At 44.9% G+C, this 26803-nt stretch overlaps 1 protein-coding gene across 4 annotated transcripts in view; it reads right to left on the bottom strand.

The window, feature by feature from the left end:
* The window catches only part of LOC110509101 (anion exchange protein 2), a 69455-nt gene that overhangs the window by 14804 nt on the left and 27848 nt on the right, over nt 1–26803 (bottom strand). For all 4 annotated transcript variants that reach the window (XM_036966170.1, XM_036966169.1, XM_036966172.1 and 1 more), the window contains 9 exons: nt 17193–17355; nt 16258–16511; nt 15434–15579; nt 14985–15253; nt 8146–8282; nt 3701–3881; nt 3245–3380; nt 2851–3049; nt 2524–2629 (listed from right to left, as the gene is read on the bottom strand). In XM_036966170.1, coding sequence (XP_036822065.1) covers nt 2524–2629; nt 2851–3049; nt 3245–3380; nt 3701–3881; nt 8146–8282; nt 14985–15253; nt 15434–15579; nt 16258–16511; nt 17193–17355 — 1591 coding nt within the window. The remainder of the gene's footprint in view (nt 1–2523; nt 2630–2850; nt 3050–3244; nt 3381–3700; nt 3882–8145; nt 8283–14984; nt 15254–15433; nt 15580–16257; nt 16512–17192; nt 17356–26803) is intronic.

Raw genomic sequence — 26803 nt, 5'->3', positions numbered from 1 at the left:
CGTCGAGCTGCAGCGCTTTCTCGGCTTCGCGAACTTCTATCGTCGTTTCATCCGTAATTTCGGTCAGGTGGCAGCTCCTCTCACAGCCCTTACTTCTGTCAAGACGTGCTTTAAGTGGTCCGTTTCCGCCCAGGGAACTTTTGATCTCCTCAAGAATCGTTTTACATCCGCACCTATCCTTGTTACACCTGACGTCACTAGACAGTTCGTTGTCGAGGTTGACGCGTCAGAGGTGGGCGTGGGAGCCATTCTTTCTCAGCGCTCCCTCTCTGACGACAAGGTCCACCCTTGCGCGTATTTTTCTCATCGCCTGTCGCCGTCGGAACGTAACTATGATGTGGGAAACCGCGAACTGCTCGCCATCCGCTTAGCCCTAGGCGAATGGCGACAGTGGTTGGAGGGGGCGACCGTTCCTTTTGTCGTTTGGACTGACCATAGGAACCTTGAGTACATCCGTTCTGCCAAACGACTTAATGCGCGTCAGGCGCGCTGGGCGCTGTTTTTCGCTCGTTTCGAGTTCGTGATTTCTTATCGTCCGGGCTCTAAGAACACCAAGCCTGATGCTTTATCTCGTCTCTTCAGTTCTTCAGTAGCCTCCACTGACCCCGAGGGGATTCTCCCTGAGGGGCGTGTTGTCGGGTTGACTGTCTGGGGAATTGAGAGGCAGGTAAAGCAAGCACTCACTCAAACTCCGTCGCCGCGCGCTTGTCCTAGGAACCTTCTTTTCGTTCCCGTTCCTACTCGTCTGGCCGTTCTTCAGTGGGCTCACTCTGCCAAGTTAGCCGGCCATCCTGGCGTTCGGGGTACGCTTGCTTCCATTCGCCAGCGTTTTTGGTGGCCCACCCGGGAGCATGACACGCGTCGCTTCGTGGCTGCTTGTTCGGTCTGCGCGCAGACTAAGTCCGGTAACTCCCCTCCTGCCGGCCGTCTCAGGCCGCTTCCCATTCTCTCTCGACCGTGGTCTCACATCGCCTTAGATTTTGTCACCGGACTGCCTTCGTCAGCGGGGAAGACTGTTATTCTTACGGTTGTCGACAGGTTCTCTAAGGCGGCTCATTTTATTCCCCTTGCTAAGCTTCCTTCTGCTAAAGAGACGGCACAAATCATCATCGAGAATGTTTTCAGAATTCATGGCCTTCCGTCAGACGTCGTTTCGGACAGAGGTCCGCAATTCACGTCTCAATTTTGGAGGGAGTTTTGCCGTTTGATTGGGGCTTCCGTCAGTCTCTCTTCCGGCTTTCACCCCCAGTCTAACGGTCAAGCAGAACGGGCCAATCAGACTATTGGTCGCATCTTACGCAGTCTTTCTTTTTGCAACCCTGCGTCTTGGTCAGAACAGCTCCCCTGGGCAGAATACGCCCACAACTCGCTTCCTTCGTCTGCGACCGGGCTATCTCCTTTTCAGAGTAGCCTCGGGTACCAGCCTCCGCTGTTCTCATCTCAGTTCGCCGAGTCCAGCGTCCCCTCCGCTCAGGCTTTTGTCCAACGTTGCGAGCGCACCTGGAAGAGGGTCAGGTCTGCACTTTGCCGTTATAGGGCGCAGACTGTGAGGGCTGCTAATAAGCGCAGAACTAAGAGTCCTAGATATTGTCGCGGTCAGAGAGTTTGGCTCTCCACTCAGAACCTTCCCCTTAAGACCGCTTCTCGCAAGTTGACCCCGCGGTTCATTGGTCCGTTCCGTATTGCTCAGATCATTAATCCTGTCGCAGTTCGACTTCTTCTTCCGCGATATCTTCGTCGCGTCCACCCGGTCTTCCATGTCTCCTGTGTCAAGCCCGTTCTTCGCGCCCCCGCTCGTCTTCCCCCCCCCCCCCCCCCCCCATCCTTGTCGAGGGCGCACCCATCTACAGGGTCCGTAGGATTTTGGACATGCGTCCTCGGGGCTGTGGTCATCAGTACCTAGTAGATTGGGAGGGGTACGGTCCTGAGGAGAGGAGTTGGGTTCCCTCTCGGGACGTGCTGGACCGTGCGCTGATCGATGATTTCCTCCGTTGCCGCCAGGTTTCCTCCTCGAGTGCGCCAGGAGGCGCTCGGTGAGTGGGGGGGTACTGTCATGTATTGTCATGTTGTGTCTTGTTTCTGTCCTTTCCCTTCACCCTGTCTCCCTCTGCTGGTCGTTATTAGGTTACCTTTTCTCCCCCTCTTTCCCCCAGCTGTTTCTTGTCTCCTCCTAACTACCTCGTCACCCCTTTTCCCACCTGTTCCCTTTTTCCCTCTGATTAGTCCTCTATATCTCTCTCTGTTTTTGTTTCTGTCTTTGTCGGATTCTTGTTTGTGTTATTCATGCCTGAACCAGACTATCGTCATGTTTGCTGCAACCTTGTCCTGTCCTGTCGGAATCTGCCGGTCCATCTGAGCCTACGTATGTTTTGTTATTAAAGAAGCCCTGTTTACGTTAGTTCGCTTTTGGGTCCTCATTCACGCACCATAACAAAACTACTATAATTGACACTATCGGCTCTCCCACCAATGTGGGAACGTCTGCCTCATAGCAGGAAATGTGAGTGAAATAGCAAGGCGCACCTACGAGGACGACAGTGGCCTCTGCATTTTCCGGAATCTTCTCCAGCAACTTGAGCTCATGCTTGGACTTGGACCTGTGCATGCCCAATATGGGAGGATTGTCCTTCTGTAGATGAACACTGGAGTTTAGACACCAACAATACTCACACATTCAGACAAAAAAAACAAACATAAAACACTCACCCAAGACAAGAGGGCAAAGATAAATACACACACACCACAAACACAACTCAAACAACACAGTAATACACAGAGCTCGCAAAAAACGCTCAGACACTCAAACATCCCGCACACAGAGACACAAAGACACATCCACACTTCCGAGACCTCGCTCTTGTCCACGTCGATGCGGGAGTCTGTGAGGGTGCCGGCAGCCCCTCCTCCATCCATGAGGGGGTCAGTCACAGAGGGCTCGGCTTGGCCTGTGTGGTTGCTGCTGTTTTGGTGGTTCACCATCAGTGAGACCAGGCTGGCGGCAGAGATGTTCCGCGTGAAAGAGCTGTGTTCCTTCTCATCGCTCGGGTGACTGCGGGTAGAGACGAGGAGAGAGAGAGAACGGCTGAACTGAGTTTGTGTAATATAACTAAAGTAATACCTGAGTTTGAGAAGTGACAAATGATATAAATAAATACTGTGAATATGTACCGTGTGTCTATGTTAGTGATAGACTGTACATAGCAGGGTAGCAGGCGGATCATAGACAGCTAGAGGAGAGACATACCTGTGTTTGAGTAGTAGGGCTCTGAGGACATTGGCCCGGTCCTCTACTTTGATCTGATCAGAGATGATCATCTGCTCCACCACCTGATGGGCGATGCCAGGCAAGGTCTTCTGCTTCAAGTCCAGCAGCACCGCACCTAAAAAACACATCCCCAAAGTTTTCATTTAACACAACTAACTATTTAGTTTTCTTGCCTTTGTCCATCCTTTTTTTTATTCCCCAATCTCTCCCTTCCTCCCCAATCTCTCCCTTCCTCCCCAATCTCTCCCTTCCTCTCTATCTTCATCTGTACTTTTTCTACCTCCCCCTCTCACTTCTCTCTTTCACCCTCTCCTTTCCCAACCCCCCCTCCCCTTCTATTCTCAACTCCTTCTCTCCCTCCTCCCCCTTCTATTCCTCACTCATCCTACCTACCTTCCCTCCCTTTCTTCCCTCACTCTCCCCTCTTTCTCTCACCATGGGAGATGGTCTTTCGGAGCTCCAGGAGACTACGGAAGGAGAGCGAGGCGACGTGGGGTTTTCCCCAACGGTCCGTTTCCTCCTCCACTTCCTCCTCAAACTTGATCCAGCGAGCCGTCTCCCGCCACTGCAACTCCTGGTTCTTATCCATCACCAGCTCGTTTAGCTCTACAAACACCTGGAAGAGAGGTCACATATACAATATAGAAAACTATCTCCATAATGAAAACCTCCTCTTGTACCTTGGATCCTGTTCCAACAGCCCTGCTCCAATCATGCCCCTCTGCACTCAGCCCTCTAACAACCCAGATTGTTAACCACTCCCTCCAAACTGGCCACCTGCATTTAAGACCGCTGTCATCAGCCCCCTTCTGAAGAAGCCCACCCTAGACCCGGAAGTGCTGGCTAATTACAGGCCAACATCCAATCTTCTCTTCCTCTCCAAAGTGTTGGAAAAAGTGGTTGCTGTGCAGCTCCAAGACCATCTTGATCAGAACAACCAATTGCTGAAGTTCCAGTCAGGTTTCCAGCCGGCCTACAGCACTGAAACAGGCCCTACTCAGGGTCACCAACGACCTGCTGATGGCGGCTGATGCAGGCTCTCCTTGTCCTCTGATCCTCCTGGACTTGAGCGCAGCGTTTGACACTGTCGACCATCCCATCCTCCTGAAGCGCCTCCGGGACACAACAGACTATCTGGACCAGCTCTGAGCTGGTTCCACTCCTACCTCTTAGACAGGACTGAGTATGGGTCCAAGTCTCGCTCCCACCACATCACCTGCAGTGTCCCACAAGGATCTGTTCTTGGACCCTATCCTGTTTGTTCTGTACATGCTCTCCCCCTCGGGCTAATGCAACATACTCTTCATCGAGAACCCTGGCAGGAGTCTCCAGAAGCTCCAAAACATCCAGAACAACCCTGCCAGGATCCTGGTGAGAGTGAAGGATCCTGGTGAGAGTGAAGGATCCTGGTGGGAGGGAAGGATAATCACCCCCGTCCTAGCATCTCTGCTCTGGCTCCCCGTCTCAACACCATCACATCACCCCCATCCTGGCTCCCCGTCTCAACAACATCACATCACCCCCATCCTGGCATCTCTGCTCTGGCTCCCCGTCTCAACACCATCACATCACCCCCATCCTGGCTCCCCGTCTCAACACCATCACATCACCCCCATCCTGCCTCCCCGTCTCAACACCATCACATCACCCCCATCCTGACTCCCCGTCTCAACACCATCACATCACCCCCATCCTGGCTCTCCGTCTCAACACCATCACATCACCCCCATCCTGGCTCCCCGTCTCAACACCATCACATCACCCCCATCCTGGCTCCCCGTCTCAACACCATCACATCACCCCCATCCTGGCATCTCTGCTCTGGCTCCCCGTTTTAACACCATCACATCACCCCCATCCTGGCATCTCTGCTCTGGCTCCCCGTCTCAACACCATCACATCACCCCCATCCTGGCTCCCCGTCTCAACACCATCACATCACCCCCATCCTGCCTCCCCGTCTCAACACCATCACATCACCCCCATCCTGACTCCCCGTCTCAACACCATCACATCATCCCCATCCTGGCTCTCCGTCTCAACACCATCACATCACCCCCATCCTGGCTCCCCGTCTCAACACCATCACATCACCCCCATCCTGGCTCCCCGTCTCAACACCATCACATCACCCCCATCCTGGCATCTCTGCTCTGGCTCCCCGTTTTAACACCATCACATCACCCCCATCCTGGCTCCCCGTCGCAACACCATCACATCATCCCCATCCTGGCTCCCCGTCTCAACACCATCACATCACCCCCATCCTGGCATCTCTGCTCTGGCTCCCCGTTTTAACACCATCACATCACCCCCATCCTGGCATCTCTGCTCTGGCTCCCCGTCTCAACACCATCACATCACCCCCATCCTGGCTCCCTGTCTCAACACCATCACACCTCCCCCATCCTGGCTCCCCGTCTCAATACCATCACATCATCCCCATCCTAGCTCCCCGTCTCAACACCATCACATCACCCCCATCCTGGCTCCCCGTCTCAACACCATCACATCATCCCCATCCTGGCTCCCCGTCTCAACACCATCACATCACCCCCATCCTGGCTCCCCGTCTCAACACCATCACATCATCCCCATCCTGGCTCCCCATCCTGGCTCCCCGTCTCAACACCATCACATCACCCCCATCCTGGCATCTCTGCTCTGGCTCCCCGTCTCAACACCATCACATCATCCCCATCCTGGCATCTCTGCTCTGGCTCCCTGTCTCATTCAGGATTGAATTCAAAAACCCTCCTGTTGACTTTGCAGTGTATTCATGGCAATTCCCCTCCTTATCTCAAAGAACTGCTCTCCCTCCATAACCCCACCCCCACCGTCAGGTCAAACAATAGCCTGCTCCTCCTTTTAGGTAGTATAATAACTTTTTTAACAAACTTGATTTTAACATTCTGTCATAGAAATGTTCAACGTCATAAAAACATATTTTCCCCATTTCGAGAAGGGGCAACTGAGTGCAAGCTTCACAAAACTTTAAATAAATGTTTTTATTATATATATATTTGTTTTTATTTTAATTGTTACAACATTTCTAGCTTATCTATCTATCTATGGCAACAGGGTTGCTGTGTTATGTTCAATGCCGTTTTCCACCACAAAACACCAGCAAATGGCTAAATACAGTAGAAGCAGCTCACCTGCTCTTACACTACGATTTGACTATTAAAAAAAAAATATATATATATATAAAACATTTAAAGAATAGTTTTACCATATTAAAATGAATGTTTGCGTAACAAGATTGACCTTAAAATTACGGACAGATGTAAATGACAGATGTAAATACTAATCACATGAAATAAATGATCATCTTTAGAAAGGACTTTGTCAAAGAAAAAAAAATAACTAGGGCTTTACAATGACAAGTCAGTTAAGAACAAATTCTTATTTACAATGACAGCCTACCCCGGCCAAACCCAGAAGATGCTGGGCCAATTGTGCGCCGCCCTATGGGACTCCCAATCACAGCCAGATGTGATACAGCCTGGATTCAAAACAGGAACTTTCGTGACACCTCTTGCACTGAGATACAGTGTCTTAGACCCCTGCGCCACTCAGGAAATCAGATTTTTTTTTTTTTACATCAATGTGCTTTAGAATTAAAGGGCACATAATTTAATATAACAGGCTTGCATCAACTCTCTACAGGTAACTTAGTGGTTAGAGCGTTGGGCCACTAACCAGAAGGTTGCTGGATCAAATCCCTGAGCTGACAATGTAAAAATGTGTTGTTTTGTCCCTGAGCAAGGCAGTTAACCCCCTCTTCCCCGACGGCTGAAGATGTTGATTATGGCAGCCCCAGGTTAAATGTGGAAGACGAATTCAGTTGTACAACTGAGTAGGTTTCCCCTTTACAAACACAGCAGGCTGTATAGGCGTGGTGTTAGATTTTGACTGCACAGTTACTTAAACTTCTATCTGAAGGCTAATACGGCAAGTCCAAAGTGACCTAGGCTAAAACTGGGTTGTGCTGGTCCAAACCAAAACCACCCTACCTTCTGATGCCGTGCCATACGACCCACGAACTCCAAGCGAACCATTCTGTCCAACAGAGATGTGGATCGATACACAACCACTGGCTGGGTGAGCGAGAAGCAGAGATACTGACAAATCTGACAGAGCAGCCTTACCTTACACACACACACACAGAGAAGAGAGTGAACTTTACCTGGTGACCCTAATACAACAAACTTAACTCCCTGGCTTACGTCTTAGAGCCAATTTGTGTCGTGTTACCTCTCCTCTTTTTTCTTGTGGTGTGTGAAAGTTGTCCCTTCATTCATTTCTAACGTCTCTGTCTTTCTCTCCCACCTTTTTCCCTGACTGACCTATGTACCAAAGCAGGGAGTTGAAGTACAGGTGACACATTGACTTCTTAAAACCAAACTCTCATCATAATAACGACATGACGTGTGAATAGCACATGTTACTTGTAACCAGCAGTAATTCTACTGGTCTAACATCTCGGTAGGGGGTCAAATCAAAGCGTAATAGCATATGACAGTGTCATATAAGTCTACTGTATGATGGACCTAAGGCACTGCATCTCAATACTAGAGGTGTCACTATAGACCCGGGTTCGATTCCAGGCTGTATCACAACCGGCCGTGATTTGGAGTCCCATAGGACGGCGCACAATTGGCCCAGCGTCGTCCGGGTTTGGGTTTGGCCGGGGTAGGCCGTCATTGTAAATAAGAATTTGTTCTTAACTGACTTGCAAGGTTAAATAAAAAATGCAGGTAAAGTGGTAGCAAAACAACAAATACTGCCACCCTGTCTACCAAATGGATGTTCAAGCAAGGAAAGAAATGTGGATTTGGGCCATATAAACCAGTACCCCTCGCCCCCCTAGTACCCACCTCATGTGGGGTACGATCCAACTTGCGGCTGCGGGCACTAGGCTCCTTGTGGTCTTTGTTGATGTGCACCACCTGACCCTTGTTGCTCTTCCTGACCAGGTGACGGCGAACCGCAGGCACATCCTCAAACCTGTGGCCTAAGGAACATGGGGAGTGGAGACAGAGAGAAAGAGAGATGGAAAGAGAAAAATAGAGAGATAGTAATTTTCTGATCCCAGACTGATTTTCTGTTTGTTAAGTCATCAGATCAGACAAATATTTCTTTTTTTAATGACAACATCAAAATGTCAGGGGAAAGACGTCGAATTTTTGGATGTTATCTGACCAGATTACAAACAGATAAAGATGTCATTTTCTGGTCACTAAAAATTATGTCTTAAAAAACATCCTTTTACAATCAGAATACAACTGACCGCCATGTCACAAAAGACATCATTAACGTCACTGCAGCTAGTTGCTAATGCCCGCTGCGGTGTGTTTTAACAAGCACGGTGAGAACACACTCAGATTCCCACGGGAGTACTGTTCTTGAAAACAACATTTCAGGATTGGCTTAACAATAGGAAAGCTTTCCGAGGACTCAGGGTGTGTGAGACTAGCGAATCAAGACCAACTCCACCCTCAATTAACTAGCCGACTTATTGCTTATTTTTTTTACTCACTTCTCACAGCTCAAATAGAGGCAGATTCGTGGCTATCAAACTAAGATAATGGTTCTGTTGGCTGACCATTGAAACAAACATTTAGAGCAGTAAATCAGAATTACAAACTTGAAAATAATTGCAAGAACTTTAAACAGGCAGTCAAACCCAAAGAAAGATAATCAAAAGTTTTATATTATTAATTATAACAATATCATAATAATTTAATTATATATTATATCATGGATACTCACAAAAATGTTTTCCTCTGACTCAAAGAAAGGCGCAGTTGCAACCTTTTGACTTTCAGAACACAGCCACAAACCTGGCTTCACTTTGGGGCAAAATGAATGATTGTTTTCCAAAGAATGACGGATGAGCACACGCCACACACACAGAGATACACACACACACACACACACACACACACACACACACACACACACACACACACACACACACACACACACACACACACACACACACACACACACACACACACACACACACACACACAGACTTGAACATGAAAATGCTCACATTCCAACGGTGCACAGTGGGATGGACAGCATTGTTTGCCTGTACACAGAACAATCAATTCCGTATTGGGATCAGATTTAAGATAACAAATGCAAATTGACTGTGGAGAATAGGCTTTTTGTTTCTAAATATTAGGGTTTTGTAAGCTTTTCATCAGGGTAAGGACAGACACAAAAACATATCTTGGTAAAAGCTTTATTTTAGTTTTTCTTTCATTCTCCCTAGAGGTGATATCACTTGGATGAGTTGTCCATTAAAGTTACTGACAAATACCTTAACATACAGCCAAAGTGATGTTTACGAGATGTCTAATAAATGAACAGGTTCAAATCTGAGTAATTCCACCATGTTAAATAAAGGTAAAAAAAAATCAAAGTCAAAATAATGACATAGATACAGTTGCTAGTGAAAGTGTATACACCCCTTGCACATTCTTCACATTTAGCTGCCTTAAAACTAAATAAAAAAACATTGGATTACATTAGATTTTCCCAAACCGATCTACACAACCTACTCTACATTTTCAAAGTGAAAGAACATGTATAGAACATTTTCAAAATGAATTAAGTGAAGATGTATTGATTGTGTATGTTTTCACACCCCAGAGTTAATACCTGGCGAATGCCCATTTGGCAGCCATTATAGCTGTTAATAATTTGAAGAATATTCTTCCAACCTTGCACAACTCTTAGGGCAACAAACATCCATTGTTTTTGTCAAAATTGCTGAAGCTCAGTAAATTTGGTTGGGAATCATTGATGGACAACAATATTAAAACCTTGTTTCTGTTTTCAAGCAGATTTGAGTAAGAACAGAGTGGACCACTCAGCACCTCTTGGAATGCCATTATGGTGTATCTTTGGTAGAAAACTTTGAGTAATTGTTCCATAGGAAAAAAATTAACTCTATCCCAGGGTAAACAGAAGACCATGGCAGGTTTTTACCTGGGCTTTGCTCGTTTTCAAATGTATTTTGATCCTGACAAACTCCCAAGTCCCTGATGGTGACAAGCATACCCATAACATGATGCTGCCACCACAATACTTGAAAATACAAAGAGATCAACAACATTGCATTTACTCCACATTATTGGCCTGTGTGACAACGTGAAAAGAAGCAAGCCTGTGTTAAATAATCCACTCCATATCATCCATTCTGTTAGCAACAAGTAACATTGCAAGACAACACGGCAAATAAATGTACTTTTTGCTTATGTCAATTGCCACCTTCATTTGCCACAGAATTACCGCTCCCTAAACACAGATTTTAAGGTTGTCTTCGATTAACAAAAACAGGACATCACTCTGGTGAATAAACGTAACTTTATGACTACTGTTCCCCGGAGCGAAACGAGATACAGCACAACTATTTTTTAATTTTTTAATTTTTTAATTTAACCTTTATTTAACCAGGTAGGCTAGTTGAGAACACCTTTATTTAACCAGGTAGGCTAGTTGAGAACACCTTTATTTAACCAGGTAGGCTAGTTGAGAACAAGTTCTCATTTACAACTGCGACCTGGCCAAGATAAAGCAAAGCAGTTTTATAAAAAAAAATAAAAGAGTCTATATACATTGTGTGCAAAAGGCATGAGGAGGTAGGCGAATAATTACAATTTAGCAGATTAACACTGGAGTGATACATGATCAGATGGTCATGTGCAGGTAGAGATACTGGTGTGCAAGAAAAGTAAATAAATAAAAACAGTATGGGGATGAGGTAGGTCAATTGGGGGGGCTATTTACCAATGGACTATGTACAGCTGCAAAAAACGACGGAGAGTCGTTTTTTCTCGACTTCAATTGAAGAACTCAAAATCAGGCCTGACAAGGCTCTTTCCACAGGTGATAACCCTGTGAAAAATCAGGCCTGACAAGGCTCTTTCCACAGGTGATAACCCTGTGAAAAATCAGGCCTGACAAGGCTCTTTCCACAGGCGATAACCCTGTGGCATGAATTCGTTCCTTTAATTCAGTATCCCTCTTCACCGAGAGCCCAAAACGCACACCCTTTTAGGAACCTCACCGCCAGGTCACAAGCCATCAATTCCCACATAGACGCCATATTCACTTTCAAAGTGGAGAATGAATAACCCTGCTCAAAAAAGCTCCTGTAGGGACATTCAAATGTTCCCCAGAGCACTCTGAAAAGGATTCCTTGATTATTCCTTTATACGTTCCTTTGTTATGGCACCAAAGCTCCAACGCCTGCCGCTTAAATGCATACGCCGTTGCAGACGAATAGTAGCCAAGCCCACAGACCCCAAATCTCTGGCCGAGGATAATCAAGGAGGGCTGTATGCGTTTAAGTGGCAGGAGGTTGGAGCTTTGGTGCCAAAACAAAGGAATCGTGTTTGTGAGAGTCTCCCCTTTCCATAGAGTGATCATAATAGTTTGTAGACCGATTTTCGGGATGTTTTATGGTCTGTTTTTTAAAACTTTTACCTATTTTTCTCCCCAATTTCGTGCTATCCAATTGGTAGTTACAGTCTTGTCTCGTCGCTGCACTCCCGTACGGACTCGGGAATGGCGAAGGTCGAGAGCCATGCGTCCTCCGAAACACAACCCAACCAAGCTGCACTATCTCTTGACACAATGCCCACTTAACTCGGAAGCCAGCCACACCAATGTGTCGGAGGAAACACCGTAAACCTGGCGACCGTGTCAGCGTGCACCTAGCGCCAGCGCCTAGCCCGCCACAGGAGTCGCTAGAGCGCGATGGCACAAGGACATCCCTGCCTACCAAACCCTCCCCTAACCCGGACGATGCTGGGCCAACTGTGCGCCGCCCCATGGGTATCCCATATCTGAGGGATTCTGATGGGATTTAAAAAAAGGATGTTACTTAAATTGTGTCAATCGACTCTAGGGGGTTTAAACATGGACAAGCGTTCAACATACATAGTGCTTCCACAAGACTGTACAGCATGCATGAAGCCCCCTTATGTCCACAAGGGGCTCTGGCAATGGCTGACATGGTATCCCGTTTAGCAGTAACCAAACGTGGGGGAACTGTTGTCACAGTAATGTTTTTGTGGAGGGGCGCACTGATCGCTGAAAAGTGGGAGGGGTTATATCCTGCCTGTTTGGCCCTGTCCGGGGGTATCGTTGGATGGGGCCACAGTGTCTCCCGACCCCTCCTGTCTCAGCCTCCAGTATTTATGCTGCAGTACTTTATGTGTAGGGGGGCTAGGGTCAGTCTGTTATATCTGGAGTATTTCTCCTGCCTTATGCAGTGTCCTGTGTGAATTTAAGTATGCTCTCTCTAATTCTCTCTCTCTTTCTTTCTCTCTCTCGGAGGACCTGAGCCCTAGGACCATGCCTCAGGACTACCTGGCCTGATGACACCTTGCTGTCCCCAGTCCACCTGGCCGTGCTGCTGCTCCAGTTTCAACTGTTCTGCCTGCGGCTATGGGACCCTGACCTATTCACCGGACGTGCTACCTGTCCCAGACCTGCTGTTTTCAAGTCTCTAGAGACAGCAGGAGAGGTAGAGATACTCTGAATGATTGGCTATGAAAAGCCAACTGACATTTACTCCTGAGGTGCTGACCTGTTGCACCCTCGACAACCACTGTGATTATTATTATTTGACCCTGCTGGTCATCTATGAACATTTGAACATCTTGGCCATGTTCTGTTATAATCTCCACCCGGCACAGCCAGAAGAGGACTGGCCACCACTCACAGCCTGGTTCCTCTCTAGGTTTCTTCTTAGATTTTGGCCTGTCTAGAGAGTTTTTCCTAGCCACCGTGCTTCTACATCTGCATTGATTGCTGTTTGGGGGTTTTAGGCTGGGTTTCTGTACAGCACTTTGTGACATCAGCTGATGTAAGAAGGGCTTTATAAATACATTTGATTGATCGCTCAGACCTGTGCTAAGGCCCCTCACTCTGGGGGGATTCTTCCTCATCAGAAGCCCAGTTTCCTCCATTCCCTCCAACTCCAGGAACTGGAAATAGGAATGGAGATGTTACAATGCTGGGAGAAAGCCGGGATGAGCAACTACCGCCCAGGCAGACAAGACATTTGCTCCGACCAAAGACCCAATCCATCTCCGCGTCCCACAACTCAGACTCGGGCACCCGGGAGAGGAAGTCACTAATCGGAAACACCAACCCCCTCAAGAATGCCACACGATTGTCAAGAGAGCCTGCGCCGTGGACTAGGAGAACAGTGCCAGCCGCGGGCAAGCCACTTTTACTGACCCCTTCCCTCAGTCCCACATTCAAACGGAATAGAGCGACGGCAGCCAGAGCGCCAAGCCGAGAAACAAAACAACAAACGTGGGTATCTTTTTATTTATCTGGTCGCGAATCCAAACCTGGCTTGTTAGCCTTCGTCGTTTCGGTCTCGTTAGCCATCTCACTCATTGCTACAGCCAGGGCAAAGCAATCCAAGAATAAGTCATTGGTTTGTAGTTAGGAAACTAGGAAAACAAATACAAACTCCAGCACACAACATTCAGGGGGTGAGCACGCTCTACGACAAAGGGACAGTTTAGTTGGCACAATTTTTTGTTTTGTGGCATGTATCGTTCGAGGTGAAGAGCTGAAGAATTGTAAGCAATTAATCCGAGCCTCAGGGTTATCACCTGTGGAATGCGTGACTTTCAGCGAGGCGCGTATTTCATTGGCCGTGTCAGGCGTGATTTGCGAGAGTACGACTTCCCATAGTTGTGTTATAGGACAAAGTTGGTAGAATCTTATTCAAAATGATTCACAGCTGTAATGCCAAAAGGTACCACGTATTAACATTTTAAGGTTATTCTTTTATACATTTTTACAACTTTCTATAATTTTCTTTCCCTTTGAAAATGCGAAGTAGGTTGTGGATTACATAAAAAATATGGAATCCATTTTGAAATAATAATTCAAAGGCAGAGACTGTGCAATAGATCTGTAGACTTTCACTAGGCATTGTATATAAAAAATAATATGTAATTTGCTTGCATGGTCTCATATTAATTCCATATAATGATGTCACAGTAAAGTGTTATCAGAAATACAAAAATTGTCATGATGATGATAGCCCTATGTAGGGATGCTAAAGTGATGCTAAAGTGATGTCATAGTAAAGTCTGAAGTTATATCAAAGTTAATCCCACTGTGTTTACATGGAAGATCTGCTATGATGTCACAAAAAATGCTACGATGTCACAGTAACATCAACAGTAATCTCATGTGTAGTCATGGAAATGATGATGTTATGATGTCACAGAATATTCAACATTCATCTCCTGTGTAGTCATGAGAATGCTGCTATGATGTCACAGTAATATCAAAGTTAATCCCACTCATGGAAATAATGCTGCAATGATGTCACAGTAATGTATAACGTTAGTCTCCTGTAAAGTCATTAAAATGGTGCTGCAATGGTGTCGTAGTAATACTAAAATTAATCCCCTGTTTCGTCATTGAAATGATGTCACAGAACCAAGGTTAATAGTTTAGTCATTAAAACATTTCACAGTACCAAAGGTAATAGTTTAGTTATTAAAACATGTCACAGAACCAAGGTTAATAGTTTAGTCATTAAATCCTTATATGATGTCACAGTGAAATGGGAATCATCCCTCTGTGTAGTCATTGACATCCAGGTCGGTTCGGAAAAATGTGATTGATTTGTCGATTGACTGACTGATTGATTGGTACTCACTTTTGATCCCATCCAGGTCGGCGGACCCCAGCATCTGGGCCTCGCTGTCGTCAGTGGCCTGGCGCTGGTGATGCTCCTGCAGCCCACACGTCATGTTGCCCGAGCGCCGGCGCTCCTGCAGGTCATAGCTGCGGCTACCACCAGGGGGCGGTGCTTTGGAGGAGGGAGGTATGGAACCCCATGTGGATGGGCTAGGGGACTCCCGGGAGGGGCCGGAGGACAGGCCGTTCCTCCCTTTGTGAGGGGCCGACACCGAGTCCACTGGCTTACTGGTACCATGGCAATGACATGCAGAGAGACAGACAGACAGACATGCAGACAGACAGACAGATATACAGACAGAGGCTCTGTGTGAATTTGTATGAATATGTATTACTGTTTGTATGCACAGTATGTGTGATTGTGTGTATGTATTGCTATATCAGTCTGTGCATGTGTGTGTTGCTCACTCAGTAGGTGTGGCGTCCTCTGGCAGGTCGGTGCCCAGGGCAGTCTCGGGTACGATGGTGAGGTGTCTGGGAAAGCTGGCACTGCCAGGCTGGCTTGGCGTGGGAGTAGGAGTGGCACTGGCACAGTCATCCTCAGACACAAAGAACTACAGAAAGGACAGACTAGGGTCAATGAGGAAGAAGACTACCTATTCAGAAAGAAAGGAGCTGAGTGTGTGTGTATGTGTGTGTGTGTGTGTGTGTGTGTGTGTGTGTGTGTGTGTGTGTGTGTGCGTGCATCTTATAGTGTGTACGTGTGTGTGTGTGTGTGTGTCTTATAGTGTGTGTGTGTGTGTCTGTGTCTTATAGTGTGTGTGGTCTTATAGTGTGTGTGTGTCTTATAGTGTGTGAGTGTGTGTGTGTGTGTGTGTGTGTGTTTGTGTGTGTGTGTGTGTGCGTGTGTGTGTGTCTTATAGTGTGTGTGTTAGTGTCTGTGTGCGTGTCTTATAGTGTGTCTTACAGTGTGTGTGTCTTACAGTGTGTGCGTGTGTGTGCGTGTGTGTCTTATAGTGGGTGTGTGAGTGTCTGTGTGAGTGTCTGTGTGCGTGTCTTATAGTGTGTGTGTGTGAGTGTGTGTGTGTGTGTGTGTGTGTGTGTGTGTGTGTGTGTGTGTGTGTGTGTGTGTGTGTGTGTTTGTGTCTGTGTGTCTTATAGCGTTTGTGTGTGTGCGTGTGTCTTATAGTGTGTGTGTGTTTGTGTGTGTCTTATAGTGTGTGTGTGTGTTCAGTATGTATGGTGTGTATACCCTTTGTACTGTATAAACCATTATAAGCTTGTGACTCCACCTGCACATCCTCGTTGTGTGTGTCCATGTCTGTATCAGGTGTGGTGGTCTGCCCTCCCTCTCCATCGTACTGGCTGTAGGACTCTTCCTCCGCCTCCTCTTCCTCCTCGTCCTCCTCTATGGTGGGAGCTCCTCCGGCTCCGGATCCCCTTCTCCGTCCCGTTCCCTTCTTCCTCTTGTTGCTCTTCTTCTTCTTCCCCTCCGGGGGAAGTTTGGACAGCGGGTGGTGGATGTGATGAGAGGAGTGGCGGTGGTCTGGAGACATTGATTGATATGACTGATGTCAAACGTAAACAAGGAAGTAAAGCGAAACAGAACCTACAGTAGTGTGGTCATTTCCACAGGGTCAGGAGAATAACTGGAGTAAACGTTTGTTATTTCTTGAACAGCATTGTTGGTTAAGGGCTTGTAAGTTGCATTTCAGGTCTACAGTACACCAGTTGAGGTCTACAGTACACCAGTTGAGGTCTACAGTACACCAGTTGAGGTCTACAGTACACCAGTTGAGGTCTACAGTACACCAGTTGAGGTCTACAGTACACCAGTTGAGGTCTACAGTACACCAGTTGAGGTCTACAGTACACCAGTTGAGGTCTACAGTACACCAGTTGAGGTCTACAGTACACCAGTTGAGGTCTACAGTACACCAGTTGTATTCGGCGCATGTGATAAATACATTTTTGATTTGATCTGATTTTACCATAGAGAAGATGGCTCCCTATCCAAGTCCTCTGGTATTTAACTGGCAGGGATATGCATATTAAGCGAACACACATTTGCCACATTTGTCTCTGTCAATACAGGTTATTTCCAAACACAATGTAATTACATAGCCCTATATGGTCACTGCATGAAACAGTGATTGAATAGATATGAGAGGTAACTAGGCTAAATCAGCTGTGGGTGGCTGGCTGGCTGGCTGGGTGGGTGGCTCACACTCAAAGTCCTCCTCGTTATAGGCCCGGTGCTTCTCTGGTGGTCCACGGGCCGGCGGGTGGAGGATCTGCTGGAACCGCTGCACTCCCAGGGTCTTGTTCAGGTCCCGCTCTTCGTCCTCGTCATCGTCAATCCGCCGAGGAGAGGGTGGCGGCTGGACCGGCTAGCGGCGGCGGGGGGAGGAGGGTATGGGTGGAAATAGGTTAGTGATGATTTCACAACGGATTTACAATTACATTACATTACATCTAGAGCAACTTTTTGTTAGGACATTCAAGAAAAGGCATGTCAATAGTATAATTGCTAACAGTAAATGTGCATTGTCATTAAACAGCTCATGTGCTATGCTATAGAGCCGGGGTATTCAAGACCGTACGAGGTCTGAAGCCTGCTGTTTTTCTGTTCTACCTGATAATTAATTGCGCACACCTGCTGTCCCAGGTATAAATCAGTCCCTGATTAGAGGGGAACCATGAAAAAATTTCAGTGGAACTTCGAGGTGCAGAATTCAGTTTTAAGACTAGAGGATATGATTGGTAGACAAGGAAGTGCAAAGTGCATGGCATCATAGACACCACTAGGGGGAGACAAAGTCACTGGTACATGCCAGGTGACTGACTTGATACTTCTTCAAGTACTGCATTTCATTGCAATATATATATATACCTGTATATATTTGTTTTTTCAATTTTCACCTAAAATGACATACCCAAATCTAACTGCCTGTAGCTCAGGCCTTGAAGCAAGGATATGCATTTTCTTGGTACCATTTGAAATGAAACAATTTGAAGTTTGTGTAGATGTGAAAGGAATGTAGGAGAATATAACACATTAGATCTGGTAAAAGATAATAGATAGAAAAAAACAACCTTTTTGTATTTTTTTGTAAAATCATCTTTGAAATGCAAGAGAAAGGCCGTAATGTATTATTCCAGCCCATGTGCAATTTAGATATTGGCCACTAGATGGTAGCCGTCTATGTGCAAAGTTTTAGCCTGATCCAATGAACCATTGCATTTCTGTTCAAAATGTTGTATCAAGACTGCCCAAATGTGCCTAATATGTTTATTAATAACTTTTCATGTTCAAAACTGTGTACTCTCCTCAAACAATAGCATGGTATTATTTCACTGTAATAGCTACTGTAAATTGGACAGTGCAGTTAGATTAACAAGATTTTAAGCTTTCTGCCAATATCAGATATGTCTATGTCCTGGGAAATGTTCTTGTTACTTACAAACTCATGCTAATCACATTAGCCTACGTTAGCTCAACCGTCCCGCAGGGGACCCACCAATCCTGAAGAAGTTTTTGACTGACTTGCCTAGTTAAATCAAAGTTTTAAAAAAAAAGGAAAAGAAAAAAAAATGCAGGTAAAGTGGTAACAAAACAACAAATACTGCCACTGACTTGCCTAGTTAAATAAAAATATGTTTTTAAATGTTGCCCTCTACTAAAATAATATGTATAAAATTCATAGGCTGTAACCAAGCACTGTACTTCCAACCTGTAAACAATATCAAGATCTTAACAAGTCAACCCCAACTGTCAACCGCATCATTATGAGACTAAGTATTTCCATTAAAAAAAAAACATTTAAAAAAAACAGTGATGACCAGATACAAACCTATCATTCTCATCTTAGAGACAGCACTGCAAATTAGCATATGCGTAAAGGGTCATGATGCAATGCATCTCCGTCTGTTTGTATATTCAATGTGTCAATGTTTTAATTGTATCTGTCCCTATTCAAATAAACCATTTGAAATGCTATGAAACTGAACCAGATCACCCCCACGAACAGTAAACTGACTTATGTTCTGACAACGGGGCTGAGGGTGGAGGCTACAGCCCCCTGCTGCCTGTGGGATGAAATCCATAAGGATGGAATTTAGGGGATGTTATCACAAGGATTCACTGGTGGCTCGCGTGCTTTCTGTCCATCCAACAGAGTTTGTTTTCAGAGGAGGCCCATCTCTGGGTAGCAGGGGAAACATTGCCCCACGCCGATGCCAGGGTTCATATTCGCAGGAGTAGGAGTTTTTGCCTGTTAGATCATAATAAATAATATTACATGGACAGAGGGTACCTGATCCTAGATCAGCTACTTTGAAGAACGTTATGAATACAGGCCCAGGGCTGGCCTCCTTTCGGGTTAACGTAACCCCCATGGCTACATAAACAGTAGTGTCTCTGAGGTTTTGTCTCTTTGTGGTAAGGCTACAAGGTTAGATAAAAGGAAGGGAAAAGTCAAGGGGACATTGGTTCACTTAGTTTGAGCTCAAGCCTGCAACCTTTTGTTACTTAGGTTGGTGTTGTTTAGACATTTTACCTTCATAAGGGTTTAAAATAAAATAACAAATAAATACAGGACAAAAAAAAAACTCAATTAAATAGGCCACAATCTATGCTAATACGAATTTGACTTAGTCAAACATAGTCTCAAACTCATAGCACAATCTATAGGAGAGAAACAAATATCCAAAATGCATGGGTTGGTTATCGTAATATTAATGCTAACCAGAGCCACAATCACAAATGCAAAGGTATGGTACCATTGAGCTAATGCTAGCATAGCTACACACAGTATGTCAGCCTCCGGGCAGATACTCAGTGAGTGAAAGTAAAAGTTGTTCCCTGTGATTCAGCAATGCCCTCTCTGAGCAGTGAGTCCTAAGATAAATAAACAGACCACATCCTCACAACAATAAACTTTTTCACGTCACAAAGGATTAACCTCAGGTCCCCTATTAAGCAGCCATCTTGTTTCATGACACAGCTCCTCAGGGACGGGACGACACAGTCACATTTTTCATCTGCTCAGAGCTTGAAATTTCCATTTGCAATATCATTTCAGATGCTTGCATCAGGGGGAATCTTAAAACAGCTGAGTGATACTACAGGTACATTTTATGAAAAGGTCACAAAAGTGAACAATCCAAATCATACAAGACCTAATTACTAGTGCTACTTGGGTAAATATCTTAATATCGTACAAATATACTACAGCACACACGTAGAAAAAGTGTCTCAAGAATGATTAAAAATCAGTCATCACAGTGCATATTCACACACACACACACACGCACGCACGCACGCACACACACACACACACACACACACACACACACACTAATGTGTCTCATTTAATTTCATCAGTAACACCTGACTCCAATAGAGGCCATTATAGCTCTTGCCTAAACAACCTCTTAAATACCTCTTGAATATGAGCTCACGGATTCATTTCTTGTTTTGCTTGATAATTTGTACTCTACTCTTGAAAGTCACCCACCTCACCTACACCTTCTTTTTACATGCAATATCTATGAGAAAAACATTTGAACACTATTTGGGGTTCAATTTAAAGCCGCAGTCTGTAAGTTGACTACCACTTTTATTTTTTTAATGGAGCCAACACATCCCGTTTATACACTGCTGCTACTCGCTGTTTGTTACCTATGATTGGTCACTTCGCCCTCACCTACATGTACAGATTACCTCAACTAGCCTGAACCCCCGCACACTGTATAGAGCCTCGTTATTGTTATTCTTATTGTGTTTTTATTATGACTTTTTATTTTAGTCTACACGGTAAATGTTTTATTCTTCTTGACCTGCACTGTTGGTTAAGTAGATATGATATTAGCTGATATGGACTAGACTTCTACAGTTAAGTAGATATGATATTAGCTGATATGAACTAGTCTTATACAGTTAAGTAGATATGATATTAGCTGATATGGACTAGTCTTATACAGTTAAGTAGATATGATATTAGCTGATATGGACTAGTCTTCTACAGTTAAGTAGATATGATATTAGCTGATATGGACTAGTCCTCTACAGTTAAGTAGATATGATATTAGCTGATATGGACTAGTCTTCTACAGTTAAGTAGATATGATATTAGCTGATATGGACTAGTCTTATACAGTTAAGTAGATATGATATTAGCTGATATGGACTAGTCCTCTACAGTTAAGTAGATATGATATTAGCTGATATGGACTAGTCTTCTACAGTTAAGTAGATATGATATTAGCTGATATGGACTAGTCTTCTACAGTTAAGTAGATATGATATTAGCTGATATGGACTAGTCTTCTACAGTTAAGTAGATATGATATTAGCTGATATGGACTAGTCCTCTACAGTTAAGTAGATATGATATTAGCTGATATGGACTAGTCTTATACAGTTAAGTAGATATGATATTAGCTGATATGGACTAGTCTTCTACAGTTAAGTAGATATGATATTAGCTGATATGGACTAGTCTTCTACAGTTAAGTAGATATGATATTAGTTGATATGGACTAGTCTTATACAGTTAAGTAGATATGATATTAGCTGATATGGACTAGTCTTATACAGTTAAGTAGATATGATATTAGCTGATATGGACTAGACTTCTACAGTTAAGTAGATATGATATTAGCTGATATGGACTAGTCTTATACAGTTAAGTAGATATGATATTAGCTGATATGGACTAGTCTTCTACAGTTAAGTAGATATGATATTAGTTGATATGGACTAGTCTTCTACAGTTAAGTAAATATGATATTAGCTGGATCTGCCCCATTTTTTCAATTTTCGCCTAAAATGACATACCCAAATCTAACTGCCTGTAGCTCAGGACCTGAAGCAAGGATATGCATTTTCTTGAAAGGAAACACTTTGAAGTGGAGTACTTCTCCTGTCCTATCCGGTGTCCTGTGTGAATCTAAGTGTGCGTTCTCTAATTCTCTCCTTCTCTCTCTCGGAGGACCTGAGCCCTAGGACCATGCCCCAGGACTACCTGACATGATGACTCCTTGCTGTCACCAGTCCACCTGGCCGTGCTGCTGCTCCAGTTTCAACTGTTCTGCCTTATTATTATTCAACCATGCTGGTCATTTATGAACATTTGAACATCTTGGCCATGTTCTGTTATAATCTCCACCCGGCACAGCCAGAAGAGGACTGGCCATCCCACATATGCTCTCTCTAATTCTCTCTTTCTTTCTCTCTCTCGGAGGACCTGAGCCCTAGGACCATGCCCCAGGACTACCTGACATGATGACTCCTTGCTGTCACCAGTCCACCTGGCCGTGCTGCTGCTCCAGTTTCAACTGTTCTGCCTTATTATTATTCAACCATGCTGGTCATTTATGAACATTTGAACATCTTGGCCATGTTCTGTTATAATCTCCACCCGGCACAGCCAGAAGAGGACTGGCCATCCCACATATGCTCTCTCTAATTCTCTCTTTCTTTCTCTCTCTCGGGAGGACCTGAGCCCTAGGACCATGCCCCAGGAATACCTGACATGATGACTCCTTGCTCTCCCCAGTCCACCTGACTGTGCTGCTGCTCCAGTTTCAACTGTTCTGCCTTATTATTATTCGACCATGCTGGTCATTTATGAACATTTTAACATCTTGACCATGTTCTGTTATAATCTCCACCCAGCACAGCCAGAAGAGGACTGGCCACCCCACATAGCCTGGTTCCTCTCTAGGTTTCTTCCTAGGTTTTGGCCTTTCTAGGGAGTTTTTCCTAGCCACCGTGCTTCTACACCTGCATTGCTTGCTGTTTGGGGTTTTAGGCTGGGTTTCTGTACAGCACTTTGAGATATCAGCTGATGTACGAAGGGCTATATAAATACATTTGATTTGATTTGATTGGATTTTGATTTGATTTGATTTGAAGTTTGTGGAAATGTGAAAGGAATGTAAGAGAATATAACACAATAGATCTGGTAAAAGATAATACAAAACAAAAACAAATGTTATTTTGTATTTTTTTGTACCATCATCTTTGAAATGCAAGAGAAAGGCAATAATGTTGTTGTTTGTTTCAGCCCAGTTGCAATTCAGATTTTGGCCACTAGATGACAGCAGTGTATGTGCAAAGCTTTAGACTGATCCAATGTACCATTGCATTCTGTTAAAAAAATGTGTATCGAGACTGCCCAAATGTGCCTAGTTTGTTTATGAATAACTTTTCATGTTCAAAATTGTGCAATCTCCTCAAACAACAGCATGGTATTATTTCACTGTAATAGCTACTGTAAATTGGACAGTGCAGTTAGATTAATTAAGCTTTCTGACACTATCCGATATGTCTATGTCCTGGGAGATTTTCTTGTTACTTACAACCTCATGCTAATCGCATTAGCCTACGTTAGCTCGAATGGCTGTGTAACGTTACATTTAGCATCATCTGACCAGTGCCTGCACAGAAATGGAATGGCCTCCTGAGACCTGCTATTGAATTGCCTCTGTATTATAGATAGTCCATCCTTTATGGAAGGCAGGCACTGCTACTACAGTTACGTGATAACTTGATATGTTTGATTTCGTTGGTTGGCTGGCATCTACATCATTTGTTGTATATTGTAACCCACAGTTGTCCCAACTCGTATCTTAGTGAATACATGCATGTTTTTTTTATTTTACCTTTTTTTAACTAGGCAAGTCCGTTAAGAACAAATTCTTATTTACAATGACAGTCTACTGGGGGAACAGTGGGTGAACTGCCTTGTTCAGGGACAGAATGACAGATTTTTTTTTGACAGAACTTGTCAGCTCAGGCATTCGATCCAGCAACCTTTATGTTACTGGCCCAATGCTCTAACTAGTAGGCTACCTGCCCCCCCACCCCCACCCCCACCCCCACCCCCGCCCACCCCCCAGATACCTAATGTACCTATGAATCAAAACCATAGTCAACAGCTACTGGCTGTGTTGCTGTTCATTTTCCCACCAAAGGCAGAGCCATTTGGTTTGACCCGCTGCGTTGGGAAACCAGGTGGTTAAGAGTCTGCTGTGGTGTTATGTAACTGCGGTCTGAACCTTCCGTGGCCTTTTTCTCCCCCTGCGGTGGTGGGGTCCAATCCGTGATGTTATTTCAATTCCCGGGTTATCACTTTTTTGGAACACAATGTTAAAACCACATAAATGGGTACTAAAACCCTTTTTGATTGAGAAGGGTTGTGGTAATCTTCACGTTCAACTATCCTGATACACTTATTATGCTTTCTCTTTACTGTGTTGTTCACAGTGATTGAGTGATATTAGCTGGGTCGTGATTGAGATGAATGTGAACGTGTGAAGATCTTGAAGGTTGCTGTAAACAAACGTTCAGTTTTGCCCAGTTACAGTATGTTATCCAGTTATCCATTTGTAGGGGGGGGGGGGGGGGAGAGACCTTGAGTCTCACAAAACTACAGTCCTTAGTGATTATACCACTGTGTATGAGCTTTAAAGGTTGGAAACAACATTTTTCACTGGAAACAGCAAATCAATGTTTTGTAAAAACAGTTATCAAAAAGTGAAGGGATTTGGCATCACACTGCTGGCTCAGTACAGCCACTGCTGGCTCAGTACAGCCTGTCTGGACAAATACATAATTGTGCTGTGATGAAATAATTTAATAGAATGAAATCAAAACTATGTTGAATATAAAATATGAAGCTCTTCAAGGTGATTTTCTTGCCAAAACTCCCCCCCCCCCCCCCCCCCATATGCATGGTATTGATGGTGTACCAAGTCCATTCAATCATTTGTAGAAATTACTTATTAAACTGTTTCAGTCAAATCATTTAATGAAAGAACACTGTTATTGATGCCTCTGTCAATGTTGTTCACCCCGATGGCTACATCCATAGAATTATTAAGCTAGTCAGCTAACTTTGATAAACAGCCACATCCCACTGGGCTCAGACGTCAATTCAACGTTTTTTCCACGTTGGTTCAACGTCACTTAATTGAACTGACGTGGAAACAACATTGATTCAACCAGTGTGTGTCCTGTGGGTTATACATCTTAATTTTCTGGTTGATTAAGAAAGCTATATTTGGATATTGGTTGTCGATTCAATTATACCTTGTACATTTTTTGGTCTATATATTTAAAAAAATATTAAGTTATTAGTAATTTTGAACAGTTACCCGGTAACTCATTGATCCAGCTGTCTGGAACAGCTCCCAGGGCACTCACCTTGATTTCAAGCAGGAAGTCCATGTAGCGTCAGCTATCTGTCACAGTCACGTAGCGAAAGGACGCTAGCTGCTCATGACGAGCATTACAACAAAAAAGGCAATCTAAAATTGCAGGGGAAAGCTACGTTTGGGCAGTTTTTTGGAAAGCCTCTGGTCACATGGCAAGAGTACTCCGTCCAGACAGGAAGTAGACCTTGTCCGGTGACATAATGACCCCCGTATAAGATTCATAGCCGGCGTCCCAAAAGGCACCCTTTTCCCTCTATAGTACAGTACTTTTGTCCAGTGCCCATTGGGCTCTAGTTAAAGGTAGTGCACTATATAGGGAATAGGGTGGCATTTGGGACTTGCATATAATCTCTGTGCAGATTACCAGGCCGCCTTGGGGTTCTACGCATGCAGAGCACACACACGCACACACACACACACACACACACACACACACACACACACACACACACACACACACACACACACACACACACACACACACACTAAACAAACAAACTGTGACTCTCAATCAAACATACACCTCACAAGGAACATAAAGCAAAATAGATTTATGGTAATACTGTCATTCCCAGTCAAGTACCAACACTGAAATTAAGCCTGGCTAATGTGTAACTCACGGACAGTGAGTGAACGACAACATTGGTGAAATTACTAGAGCTCTGGAAAAGCTCTAGCATTTAATTATTTTGTAATTTTACACACAATAAAAAAAAATCACACTGACATACACATTAAAACATTTTTTTTTTAAGTTAATGAGATACTCTGTGAGGTATTCTGCTGGCTGTAGAATCAGTATGCATAGAGGCTACTGTCGGTAGGATGACATTGTGACTTGACTTAATGAATACATGAGTCAATATACAGAGTATGACAGAGACTGACCAGGTGAATCCAGGTGAACGATATGATCCCATATTGATGTCACTTGTTAAATCCACGTCAATCAGGGTAGAGGAAGGGAAGGAGACGGGTTAAATAAGGATTTTTTAAAGCCTTGAAACAATTGAGACATGGATTAAGTATGTGTGCCATTCAGAGGGTGAATGGGCAAGACAAAATATTTAAGTTCCTTTGAATGGGGTATGGTAGTAGGTGACAGGCACACCGGTCTGTCAAGCACTGCAACGCTGGGCCTCCTGAGTGGCGCAGTGGTCTAATGCACTATGTCGCAGTGCTAGCTGTGCCACTAGAGATTTTGGGTGTCGCGTCCATTTTGGGTGTCGCAGCCGGCTGCAACCGGGAAACTCATGGTTTCGCGGCGCACAATTGGTCCAGTGTCGTCCGGGTTAGAGGAGGTATTGGCCGGCAGGGATGTCCTTGTCCCACTGCGTACTAGCGACTCCTGTGGCGGGCTAGGCGCAGTGCATGCTGACACGGTCGCCAGGTGTACGGTGTTTCCTCCGACACACTGGTGCGGCTGACTTCTGGGTTACGTAGGCAATGTCTCAAGAAGCAGTGTGGCTTTGTTGGGTTGTGTTTCGGAGGACGCATGGCTCTCGACCTTCACCTCTCCCGAGTCCGTACGGGAGTTGCAGCAATGCAACAAGACTGTAACTAGCAATTGGATACCATGAAAAAGGGGTAAATATTTGATTTTTTTTTAAAGAA

This window comes from Oncorhynchus mykiss, chromosome 28, assembly GCF_013265735.2.
Source record: "Oncorhynchus mykiss isolate Arlee chromosome 28, USDA_OmykA_1.1, whole genome shotgun sequence".
Taxonomy (NCBI): Eukaryota; Metazoa; Chordata; class Actinopteri; order Salmoniformes; family Salmonidae; genus Oncorhynchus; species Oncorhynchus mykiss.
This window is presented reverse-complemented; position numbering and strand designations above follow the sequence as displayed.